The sequence below is a fragment of the Pan paniscus genome, chromosome 14, assembly GCF_029289425.2.
Source record: "Pan paniscus chromosome 14, NHGRI_mPanPan1-v2.0_pri, whole genome shotgun sequence".
NCBI lineage: Eukaryota > Metazoa > Chordata > Mammalia > Primates > Hominidae > Pan > Pan paniscus.
In genome coordinates, this window is record NC_073263.2 from 100240073 (window position 1) to 100252997 (window position 12925).

A 12925-nucleotide genomic window follows, 5' to 3' on the forward strand; every position below is an offset into this window, starting at 1 on the left:
TCTTTAAAAACAAACACTTTCCAATTGCTTTGGTTACTGAGCCCCATGCACTGAGTTGTCTAACACAATTGTGAAAAATTCCTGGGTATGTGTCTTAGGGCTGTGGTAGAAAGAGACAACAGGTCACCTGCCAGGTTGTAGGTCCCTGCTTGGAGAGGAGTCATTTTTCACCCCAGGATGGTACTTCCAGCCCAAGCATTCCATCTTACAGTGGAAGAGATCAAGTCCCTCTCCATTTATGTATGGGCTCCATAAAAGGCAATGTATCTTGTTACCACGCTGTATTGGTAGGAAAACAAACTCTTGACTCTCAGTTTTGATTGGAAGAGTGCTGGATGAAATCTTTCCCAAGGCTACTTGACTTGACCTCATGTAATTGTCTTCATTGTTAGCAACAGAAATGTGGATAGAACTACCTAGAATTGCTTTTTGTTTTGTTTTGTTTTTTACAATAAACTCAATGTGATCTAACAATTAAACAAGTGAAATATAAATAAGAAACTGGAGGAGACCTTTTTAGATGTGAAATACAAAGTGAGCCTTGGTACCTGGCAGTGCAGGATGTACGCTGGCTCCGTGAAGAGGAGCGCAAGCAGAGTTTCACATTACCTGCTGGTCAAACAAGGCCCAGAACATTGGGAGTGGAATATACAGGAACATCACCCTCGTAACCATCTTAATTTGGGAGATGAGCCGCTCCTGTAGTTGGAGTGGGGAAGGGACAAATCAGCCACACCCTGTGTCCTGTGCCACTCACGGCTTACAGGTGCTGCTGATTTCAGTGGAGACACAGATATTTGCATCTAGAGGCAAGCTGGGAGGTGATTAATCCAAAACATACTGCCGCAGTTTTCTTTAGAAAATCGAAAATATCTAAACTATTTAAAATATGAGTGAAAACATCTATTTAGGAGGTAAATTACGTGAATTTACTAAATGTAAATCCCACCACCGCCGTCACCACCTCTTGACTCTCCTATATTCAAACTAAGGTTATGTGATCCCAATTACATATAATTAATGCCAGATTATACCAAATGAAAAACTATGAAAAGGTAATATTATTTCCAGATCTATTTATCAAGTTCTTTCAATTAAAAAAATGCACTCATGCATAGTTTTATTTAATATGCTGTAAAGTTTAGGAAGGTATCACTGATCATTTTGTCCATGTAACCTTAGTCTGAATTGAGATTTTTGAGTGTTCACTTCCTGCGGGAATCAGGGTCATTGTAGCAATGACCGTTACTTACATCGTATTTCTCTTTAGCCCAGTCCAGCCAGTGCTCCCTCTTGGGAAATGCCTTACTCCGATGCCTAAATCTATTTTTGATGGCAAACTGAAGGAAGGAAGAAAAATCAAATTTCAAAACAGGACCAACAACTTTGTCAGGGAAGCACATTTCAATTAAACTACCTTTAGTAGAAAAATATACGTGTGAGAAAAGCAAAATATACAATTGTATCTACTAGTATATGAGCACTTATTTCTATTAATAGTCTCTTTCCAACTGAGAGCATTTGAGTTGGGGTGAACAGAATTAAGCTGTGTCCACTTTACTCTCCAGATCCTCTAGAGAAGCACGCCCAATAGAAATACAACACGTGTTTGCAATTTAAGTTTTCTAGTAGCCAGCTTAAAAAGTGAAACAGGTGAAATTCATTGTACATACATTTATATAACATGATAAACTCCACTAAGATTTTAATAGGTAATCAATATTTAAAAATTAATAAGAATTTTTACCTTCTTCTTCCATATTGTCTTCAAAATCCAGAGAATATTTTACACTTATGACATAATCTCAGTTTATTTGTTTGTTTGTTTTTGAGAGAAGGTCTTGCTCTGTCGCCTAGGCTGAAATACAGTGGCACTGTCTTGGCTTACTGGAGCCTTGACCTCCCAGACTCAAATGATCCTCTCAGCTCGGCCTCCCAAGTAGCTGGGACCATGGGTATGTACCACCATGCCTGGCTAATGTTTTAATTTTTTTTTTAATGGAGACAGGGTTTTGCCATTTTGTCCAGGCTGGTCTCAAATTCCTGAGCTCAGGCGATCCACTCGCCTCAGCCTCCCAAAGTGCTGGAGTGGCATGAGCCACCATGCCTGGCCAGCATATCTCAATTTGGATGCTAGATTTTTATTAGAAATACTTGATCTGTATTTAGGTTTTATAAAGTTTGTGTTTGAAAAACCAGATTTACACACTAAGTTGTTTCAAACATACTTAAAATCCTTCCAATAACTGAACTATTAGTTTTTAAGAGTAAGAACACATTACAGAGAAATACATTTATTAAAAAATTAAGGCTATAGGGAAACATATTTTAAGATATAATAACACAGGCCAGAAAAATACGATGGCCCACCCATCATAAAATTAGGGGCCACTAAGATTCCTTGTTAGTGTTGTTTAGGAAAAAGGCCTTTGGGAAGAGCAAAGTGCATTTGCAATGACACAGCAAGAGGTGAGGCTGGTGGAGGCTGGAGGCATGAGCATGATCGAAAGGCAGTAAGTTGGCCAGGCGCAGTGGCTCACACCTGTAATCCCAGCACTTCGGGAGGCTGAGGTGGGCGGATCACTTGAGACCAGGAGTTCAAGACCATCCTAGCCAACATAGCAAAACCCCGTCTCTACTAAAAATACAAAAATTAGCTGGGCGTGGTAGTGTACGTCTATAGTCTCTGCTACTTGGGAAGCTGAGGCGGAGGCAGGAGAATTGCTTGAATCTGGGAGACGGAGGTTGCAGTGAGCCGAGATCGTGCTACTACACTCTAGCCTGGGTGTCAGAGTGAGACACTGTCTCAAAAAGAAAAAAAAAAAAAAAGAAAAGCAGTAAGTCAAAGCTATAGGCTGACTTTAGGATACTTCGCAATATAGTTCTCATAACTCTAAATAGCTTGAAGTTGTTCTTCTGGAGTTTGAACTAAGTTGTCAATGACTTGTTAAGGAAGGACTTGGATTGGTAATTGGCAAGGTCCCCTCTTTGCTTGGAAAAAGCTTTTTGGTGGGAACAGGTCTAATGTGAGAAGAAAAGAGTATAGCTGCCCTTGAAGGGATTTTTTTGACAGGGAGAGGGCACATTTATTTCAGAAAGTGAAATACAACACAATACAACAATCTAATAGTACAATACAATTGAAATATAATACAATAATCCCAGCACTTTGGGAGGCTGAGGCGGGCGGATCACCTGAGGTCAGGGGTTTGAGACCAGCCTGGCCAACATGGCAAACCCTGTCTCTACAGAAATGGAAAACTTAGCCAGGTGTGGTGGTGTGTGCCTATAGTCCCAGCTACTTGGTAGGCCGAGGCAGGAGAATCGCTTGAACTGGGAGGCAGAGGTTGCAGTGAGCTGAGAGTGCACCACTGCCCTCCAGCCTGGGCGACAGAGCAAGACTCCATCTCAAAAAAAAAAAAAAAAAAAAAAGAAATGAAATATAATACAATAATCTAATGCAATAAGGCTAGGTAAGATAAAGTAAGTGATCTAAAACTATCTTAAGGCTGCCTTTTCATCCACAAGATTCACACATGTGATTTTTTTTTTTAATAAATGACACATTTACCTCCAGTTATACAACATATACAGTATGTTCACTAAAAAAAATGGGAAGTGTATAAGGAAAAAAATCATTTGATTCCATTATCTAAGGATTCTACTCTCAACATTTATTTCCCACCCATAAATGTATGTGTATATGCATATACTATGGAGGTACTTATGGAAGAAACCATATTCTGCACATTCCTATTACTACATATTCCTTAAAAACAAGACTGCTCCCGGCTGCGTGCTACGCCAGAGATGAACTGTAAGTTCAGCACAGTCTTCCTATTTGCAGCAATGTGTGGGCTTACATTTTTGCTATTATAAGTATTACAATGATAATCTTTGTAAATGAGTCTGTGTTACTTTTTAAATATTTTTTTCTTACTCTAGTTTTGTTTTGAGACGGAGTCTCCCTCTGTCACCCAGGCTGGAGTGCAACGGCACAATCTCGGCTCACTGTAACCTCTGCCTCCCAGGTTCAAGCAATTCTCCTGCCTCACCCTCCCAAGTAGCTGGGATTACAGGTACCCGCCACCATGCCTGGCTAATTTTTGTATTTTTAGTATAGACAGGGTTTTGCCATGTTGGCCAGGCTGGCCTCGAACTCCTGATCAAGTGATCCGCCCGCCTAGGCCTCCCAAAGTGCTGGGACTACGGGCATGAGCCACAGTGCCTAGCCTATTTTCTTACTCTTAATTCTTGAAAGCAGCATGACTGACTTGAAGCAACTGAACACCTGAGACTCTTGCTACACATTGCCAAATTGAGCCTCCCCATTTTTGATTCACTGCTCCCTGACAAACCTCAAGCACTGTTCTGCCATTTTGACAGATGAAGAGTCACTTTGATTTGCTTTTCTTTGACCATTGATCTTATTTTATAAGCTCAAGAGCCATTTCTATTCTTCCCTTATTAAGTTCTGTTTGTGTCTTTTTCCATTTAGAAGAAGCTACAATTTACTGAAACAGTTAAGAACACTAAAAATATATTTAAAGGAAAGTCAAAGCTTAAATTTTAATTTAAAGAAAGTAGAAGGTTCTGAGGTGGTTAAATAGCCTTGAGAAAGAGCAGCTGAGATACTTACAGCGATGCACTTGGCCACTTTACCCATGATGTTGCCCTGTGGCTTGAACTTCTTGTACATCCCACTGCCAAGGACAAACACAACTAGATAGGGCAGAAGAAGACATGTCAGCAAAGCATGTGACCGAGCGCCCTGTGGCCTAGAGAGATGCGCCTTTATTTGAGTTATAACTTTGTTTTGGGATAATGGGATTACTTATGGAATGGGTTTACCTTCCAACCTCACAGTTTAGAAAGTGCTTTTATCTCTCACAATCCACAAAAACCTCTGAGTAACGTTAGGTTTGTCTTCTAATATGCAACCTGTAAGCCTAATATCATCTACTTCCCATAGCTTAAGGTAGCTCACGTACACTCACACAGCTATTTAAGCACAAGTTCTATCTCTATTTAAAGGGAGACAAAAGGAATCAGTACTTTCATATAACACATTAATGTACTATTCTACTAAGACAATAAATGGGGCCAGGCGCGGTGGCTCAAGCCTGCAATCCCAGTACTTTGAGAGGCCGAGGTGGGCGGATCACTTGAGGTCAGGAGTTTGAGACCAGCCTGACCAACATGGTGAAAACCCGTCTCTACTAAAAACACAAAAATTAGCTGGATGTGGTGATGGGCACCTGTAATCCCAGCTACTCGGGAGGCTGAGGCAGGAGAATTGCTTGAACCCAGGAGGTGGAGGCTGCAGTGAAATGAGATCGTGTCACTGCACTCCAGTCTCGGTGACAGAGTGAAACTCCATATCAAAATAATAAAAATAAAAATAAATGGAGCTGTAATCTTCTGAATGCAATGGGAAGAGAAACCTTTTTCTTTCTCTTTTTAATATTCAGGAAAAAAGAATTAATCTTAATCATATGTGGCAGAAATTTTTTCTGTGGTCACTGTACAGAAGCAGTTAAAATTAATTGCATCTGCAGCTACAGTTTTACAAAAGTTAGAAGCACCTTTTCAATGAGGTCATTCTTCCACGGACCTTTTTGGCAAGTCATGTTGTGAAAATAACTTAGAAAAAAACCATTCTGGGGCTGAGTGTGGCAGCTCATGTCTGTAATCCCAGCATTTTGGGAGGCCAAGGCAGGAGGATCACTTGAGACCAGTAGTTCAAGAGCAGCCTGGGCAACATAATGAGATCCTATCTCTATCATCTTATTAAAAAATTTTTAAAAATTTAAAGCATTGTTGCAAGTAGATCTGAAAACATAGTCCATATACTAGGATTTCTGATTATCCAATACCACAGTTCAATAATTTAAAAACACCGATAGCTTGAATTCTACTTATTTTTCTCAATTAAGAGGGTCTGAGATTTTTGACAGGTGCTAGCTCCAAGTATGTGCCTATACTATAGATGCTCTTTATAGCTGATAAAAGAGATGTTTACTTATATTCTTGCCCAATGTCAACATTTCTGAATGCAGACATGGATGGTAAAGATGTCCAAGAGATTGAGTCTGTTTTCTTTTACCACTAATATTTAATCTTTAAGCTTCTGATTAACTGAAACCTAATTCAAGCATAGGAATTTCTAGAGGCAGTGTTGACACATCGAATTTGGCCTGTTCTCAATTCCTCCAGAAGAAAAAGCATAATCTTTGATAGAGGAATGACTTGTACAGATGAGATAACAATGTACCTAACGTGCTTAATACAGTGTCTGGTGTAAAGCAAGACTTTTGGAAATGCTCTCTGTCTCCTGCCAAGAATTAGAGAGGAGGAGGTATCAATGAGCCTGCTAGGGGACGGTGGCAGTATGGGAAGAACCATGGAAGAAAAGAGACATTAAAAAGAGGAGAATACTGAGCTCTCACCTAAATGAAAGGGGAAAGCTAAATTGCTACACTGTGAGCAAAAGAGATTGAAAATGGTCCTATTCCATGCACTACTAAGATCTGAAAACAAAAATTGGAGAGAGAGACGTGACTGTCAGCTGAGCAAAGCTGATGACAACCTCATTTGAGTGGGAGAAGGGGCTCTGAAGAGTTGAGGTGGCCGCTGGGCTGTTTTCTTTTTGCACCGTTCTTGGCCACCTTTCACATCCAAGCATCCCATGTAGAAAACGCCACCTTTCCTAAAAGCCAATGCCAAGAACTAATGTGCCAATGAATGCCTCGAATAGACATATATGTTCTGTCCAGTGGGAAAGAATTCTAGTAGAAACATATGGGGGGCGGGGGGAGGTGATACTAGTTTGGTGCAAAAGTTATTGCGGTTTTTGCCATTACTTTTAATGGCAAGAGCTGCAATTACTTTGGCACCAACCTAATCAATTATGGAAATGTAGACGTTCATTGGAGTGTTTCAATGGCAACTGAACCAGGTTGCCATTTCTTCAAGCAAGTTATAGATACGTACATGTTGACAACAACAAAAGCTTTTAGCCTTGGGTTCAGCTAATCCAGCAGATTCTATCACCTTCATCTTTTTTTTTTTTTTTTTTTTTTTGAGACAGGGTCTTGCTCTGTCATCCAGGTTGCAGTGTTGTGGTGCAATCATGGCTCACTGCAGCCTCGACCTCCCAGGCTCAAGCAATCCTTCCACTTAAGCTTCCAGAGTAGCTGGGACTACAGGTATAAGCCACAGCACCCAGCTAATTAAAAAAACAAGCAAAACAAACAAACAAAAACAACAACAAAAAAACCAGCTAGGTGTTGTGTCTCATGCCTGTAATCCCAGCACTTTGGGAGGCTGAGGTGGGTGGATCACCTGAGGTCAGGTGTTCGAGACCAGCCTGGCCAGCATGGTGAAACCCTGTTACTACTAACAATAAAAAATATGTGGTGGCCGGTGCCTGTAATCTCAACTACTTGGGAGGCAGAGCCAGGAGAATCGCTTGAACCCAGGAGGCGGAGGTTGCAGTGAGCTGAAATCACACCACTGCACTCCAGCCTGGGTGACAAGAGCAAGACTCTGTCTTTTTGTTTGTTTGTTTTAGAGGTAGGGTCTCTGTTGCCTAGGCTGGTCTTGAACTCCAGGTTGGTCTTAAACTCAACGGATCCCCCTGCCTTGGCCTCCCAAAGTGCTGGGATTACGGGCATGAGTGACCATGCTGGGCCTCTCTCACCTTCATCTTAATCTGCCTAAATAGTATTACACCTTTCAATGACCAACTCAGTTGGTTCCTTTTCCTGTAATTCTTTTTTTGATTCTATTCCCTCGGAATTGATGTGCCAATCCTACTTTCTTTGAATACTTAGAGCATGTTTAACATCTGATGCCAATTATTCTCACTACTTTTTGTTGCCACTTGTTACATGCACTTTAAAAAATTAGTCACAATCATTCACGTAGGGCCTGACCTGGTCCTAGGCTTCTATTAATTCAACTGATTTCCACTTACTCAGGGCTACAGCCATGAGAGCAGCAGGAACCCCAAAGGCCAGTGGGTAACAAGCTTGTTTACTGTGAATTCCACATTGTTGAACTGGGGAGAAATGACAAGATTAAAATTGTTATGGCATTGGTAATGAGCATATAGTTCCCATTTGTAAAGATCCCTCACTGATAATTGCATATTGCTTTCACGTACTGTTCTAGACACATCCATTTGCCTCACTGACATAATTGCCAGCTAAGTAAAGCAGCAGTGAAGCAGGAGGAGCAGGAGATGGAAACCAGTTCTAATCTCAGCCCCTAAATAGATGGGTGTTCCCGGCTTGGCCAAAATCAGTGGCCCCCTCTTGGTTCTGTGGATTTTCTTTACGGGGGAGATAAAGATGACCTGGATACACTAACTTGATTATATGGGACTCAGTAAATCAAAAGTACACTGGAAAATCAATATTATCTGTTCCTGAATTCATGCCAATCAGGTAGCAATTCGATGACCTAGGGCAGGGGTTGGCACACTTTTCTGTGAAGGGCCCAGCAGTAAATATTTCAGGCTTTGTGAACCATTGGTCTCTGTCAACTACTTAACCCCACCTTTGCAGGGGAAATCAACTGTAGACAATACATCAATGAATGGTCTTGCCCAGATTTCTGGATTCGGCCCATGGGCCACTGTTTGGCAACCTCTGACCAACAGCTATTTTAGCTTTGAAATCCCAGGATTTATATATATATTTATAATAAATAAACAGAAATTATTTTACAAGTAAGCCTTTGTAAGCAGTCATAGAGATTCCTGGAAATCCTTTCTATAGAATGCTGGCGCCTCCAGGCATGATCTGATGCTATCAGGGTTTTGCTTTGGTTCAGCTATCTCACAATTCGGGAGAGAGAGAAGTTAACTAGCAGAAGTGACACTCATGCAAATGTTTCCTGTTCATGGCAAAAAATAATTTTCCCCCTATAAAGAATAGAAATTTGTTAGTCAAATCTTTATTTGAACTGATTCATTATCAACTAATTAACAAGTTACATAAAATTTTTGTCACATATTCACTTTATATTTGTAAGAGAGTCATGAATTTCCTTTTAAAAAATTATCCTTTAACAGATTCTATAATTTAAACATGCACCCTCTAGTAGAACATAGAGGTGGGAGAGGTGAGCGAACAGGACACACGAATAAAAGCTGTTACATTTTTATACAAAACAAGTTGGAAAAAAACAAAAAATAAAACAAGTTGGAATGGGGTTTAATTGTCTGTCATCTTCAAACCACTATGCTGCGGAGGAATACATAAATCCCCCTGAAATCTTTATTTCATAATCTAATCTGATTCAAATGTGGACAGGATGGTCTTGTTAGTTTGTCACCAGTAACACCACATATTCCCTTCCACGTGGGAAATTCACAAACTCTCAATGGAGCATTAGAAAGCACAAACCTCTGATAGTTACTGACACTGTCCCATTCTCTTTATCTGAGCAGTTCTTTTGGAAATACTTGAGATGATGGGAAAGCAAAGAAAAAAACTTTGCCTTAGCCAGGCGTGGTGGCTCACACCTGTAATCCCAGCACTTTGGGAGGCCAAGGCAGGCAGATCACGAGGGCAGGAGATCGAGACCATCCTGGCTAACATGGTGAAATCCCATCTCTACTAAAAATACAAAAAAAATTATCCGGGCATGGTGGCAGGCGCCTGTCGTCCCAGCTACTCAGGAGGCTGAGGCAGAAGAATTGCTTGAACCCAGGAGGTGGAGGTTGCAGTGAGCCAAGATCACGCCACTGCGCTCCAGTGTGGGTGACAGAGCAAGACTCCTTCTAAAAACAAAACAAAACAAACAAAAAATCAATACAATTTTGCCCAGTAAACTCTTCCTAAGTCACAGAAATATCACTGGGGAGCAAAGCTTGAAGGCTAAAATGGCAGCTACGGCCACCAGCTTGGCTTCCAAGGCACCTCTCTTGCCTCTTACCTCTTACCATGAGCACGACTTTGCATGAATAACAGTTTAGGAAGATGGATGCCCATGCTAAGGATGGCTTAGACTCTCCAGTGGTCACTGGGATAAGGGATTTAAATAAGACGAAAAGGAGGTGAAACTCACAGGGAAGGAAGCACTTACTCCAGATTCCAACGTGCATCCCAGCATGTAGCTGACAGCTAGAAAACAGGGCAGAAGGGAAGAACAGAACAAAACGAAGAAGACACGGCCTTAGCCTTACTAAAAAAAGACCAACAGAAGTTCCTTTCAGGTATCTCTTACCTCTGAGCATGGGTGTGATGATCGTGGAAAGCAAACTTCCAGCATTAATAGCCAAGTAAAAGATGGAAAAAAATCTGTTTCTTTGTTTCTCCTGCAATGAAAAGGAGAAAGTAAGATGACTTTGGCTATCAATCAACTGAGCAGAGGGAGCTGATGATCTCATTTTACTACTAACTTAGTTTTGGTTGGTATCTTACTTTCTAATGTACTTAAAAAGAATCCGATGGAGAACAGACTTTGTGCCCATGGCCTCTGACTCCTGGATGTGTAGTTCATTCATGTGGGCTCTGGGGAGGCCCCTACTCTTACCTGGCCCTCTTCAAACTGATCTCCACCAAACGCAGACACGCAGGGTTTGATTCCTCCAGTCCCGAGAGCTATCAGGGCCAGGCCGATCATGGACAGCACCCTGGGAAAGACAGGGTGTTAGGGCCAACACGGCAGATCCTAGCAAGTAGAAGCACTCTCTTTTCCCCAGTTTCCCTCAGTGGGCCTGGCATAGTGACACACATAGAGAAGAAGACAATCTCACGAGAAGCCAGCTCACAGGAATGCAGCGTGATAGTCAAATGCAAACTTGAACTCATGGGCCTTCAAACTCCTGCCCCCATCTAATAATTTACCATCCGGAAAACATAAAACAGTAGCTCGCGAGCTGAGCAAAGCCTTAGGTTTGGGGTTCTTTTGTAGCTTTATTGTTTCCAGTAAAAGAGAGGATAAATGAAATGTTATTGAACAAATATAAGCATTGTGTCTGGTACAGTCATAACCGACTCATAATAGTCATTAAGTAACATTGGAAAACATGATTTCATTGCAAAGCAGAATATCAGGTTAGGTAGTATGATCTCAGTTTGTTTACAAGGTACAGAAAACTGGAAGGAAATAGACTAAAAGATCTATTGTCATGTCTAGATGGTGGGATTAAGGGTTATTTAATTTACTCTTGTATTTTCTAGGTTATTGCTAAGTATTTTAACTCCTGAGTTGAAAAAAAAATTCATAGCATTTATTGACCCTCACTTTGTAGTTTTATTAAATTTACAGGTAGGTACTACAAATTTCTGGTTTTATAGGCATGTATCCCATATCTTCTTGGTTGCTAATGTTGCTTTTAAACACTTAAAAAATTTTATGAGACAGATAAAGTCAAGGAAAATATTGCACAGGTAAAGAATTCTTTAAAAATCATGCTTCCTGAACCAATCTTCCTGAATTGGCTGGCCAAATCACCCCTTTAATCTTGTCTGCTTCTTAATACAACCTGCATTTAATGTTGTCAATCTAAGCATTTTAAAAGACAACAAAAACACGGCCAACTGAATATTATATACAATTTACTCTTGTGAGAATTTTAGGTGTGCTCCGATACGAACTCCATGAAATGAAAAATGAAAAGCTAAGATTTCTTGAGCACTGATCACTTGTCAGGCAGTGTTCTAGGTGCTTTACTTGGATTAACCCACAACAGTCCTACACGAAGTAGGTACTATTACAACCAAGGAAACTGAGGCACAGAGGTTAAGAAACTTGCTCAAGCTCACACAACTAGGAAAGGGCACAGCCAGAATCTGGCTCCAAAGTCCATGTTCTTAACTGATATTACAGATTAGAAAACTGAGGCGCAGAGAAGAGCACCTTCCCAAGGCCACAGAGCTGCTCTGTGGGAGGGCTCACAGCCACTCCCTCCACCGACACAGTTCCCTCTGGGCACCAAGAGTGTTGCATCAAGAGATCCAGTCTGGACAGCAGTCTGATCAACTGATAAGCCAGCAGTGCGGGGATTGCCGATACTAATTTGAGTTTCTATTCTTCTCTCCCAGCTCATTAGATAGTTTACTTATAGATCAAGGAACTGAAGCACAAAAACAGGAAACTAAATAAATCTCTACAACTAGTCTACTAGGCCAGACTGCAGTGAAGCAAGACTAATCCAGCACATAAGCATTTATCAATAACACCTGCCATCCAGAGCCCAGCACAAACGGCTGGAACAAACATTTATGAAACGGGATTATTGAAAAATAGGCAGAAGTGTGGTACACGACAGAAAACCAAAGGTCCTGGAGTCCTGAGGACACCTGGCGGTGTGAAGGATCAAGGTTTGTGGGACTTTATATCCCTCCAGGGTAGGTCAAGACCAACATGAATCCCCTGCGCACTGACTGTACCTCACATGGGATACGACGGCCCATGACAGCTGAGCCTCAGAGTGAGCAATGCCTCTAGACAACTGTTAGGGTGGTGACATCCTGAAGACCCAGCTCAATCTATTTGACAGCCTTCTCCATGCTGCCCAAGGGGGAGGAAAAACCTCCTTATGCTCTCAGTGAAGTTCAAGGAAAAAGACGAAGACTTAAGGCATCAAATGAGCACAAGGTGGGAGGGTGATGGGGGCAGCAGTGAGCACCAACTCACACGTGCACAGGAAGGCTGTCGGGGGTGCCATCATGGTTGTGGTCTGTGAGATCATTAATGGAGCTTACTGAGATGACTGCTTGTCCAATCGTGTAGACAATGGAGAGCGACACAATGGTCCTGTGTTTCCAAAGATTAAGAGAATCCGAGTTAATTGCACAATAGCCGTCCACTTCTGACTCCACCACAAAAGACCCCCTCCTTGAAAGCTTTCAAGAGCCCAATCCTGAATACACTTATTTCGTGAACTTGAGTAACACTGTTAACTCTC

The 12925-nt window shown here is 41.4% G+C and overlaps 1 protein-coding gene across 1 annotated transcript in view; it reads right to left on the bottom strand.

Moving 5' to 3' along the window:
* Window positions 1-12925, bottom strand: part of SLC15A1 (solute carrier family 15 member 1) — a 71840-nt gene that overhangs the window by 31657 nt on the left and 27258 nt on the right. The window contains exons 5-11 of the mRNA XM_057299610.2: window positions 12655-12774; window positions 10546-10645; window positions 10237-10327; window positions 7979-8062; window positions 4640-4722; window positions 1254-1340; window positions 610-699 (exon numbers count right to left, since the gene is read on the bottom strand). Of these exons, the coding sequence (XP_057155593.2) occupies window positions 610-699; window positions 1254-1340; window positions 4640-4722; window positions 7979-8062; window positions 10237-10327; window positions 10546-10645; window positions 12655-12774 (655 nt within the window). The remainder of the gene's footprint in view (window positions 1-609; window positions 700-1253; window positions 1341-4639; window positions 4723-7978; window positions 8063-10236; window positions 10328-10545; window positions 10646-12654; window positions 12775-12925) is intronic.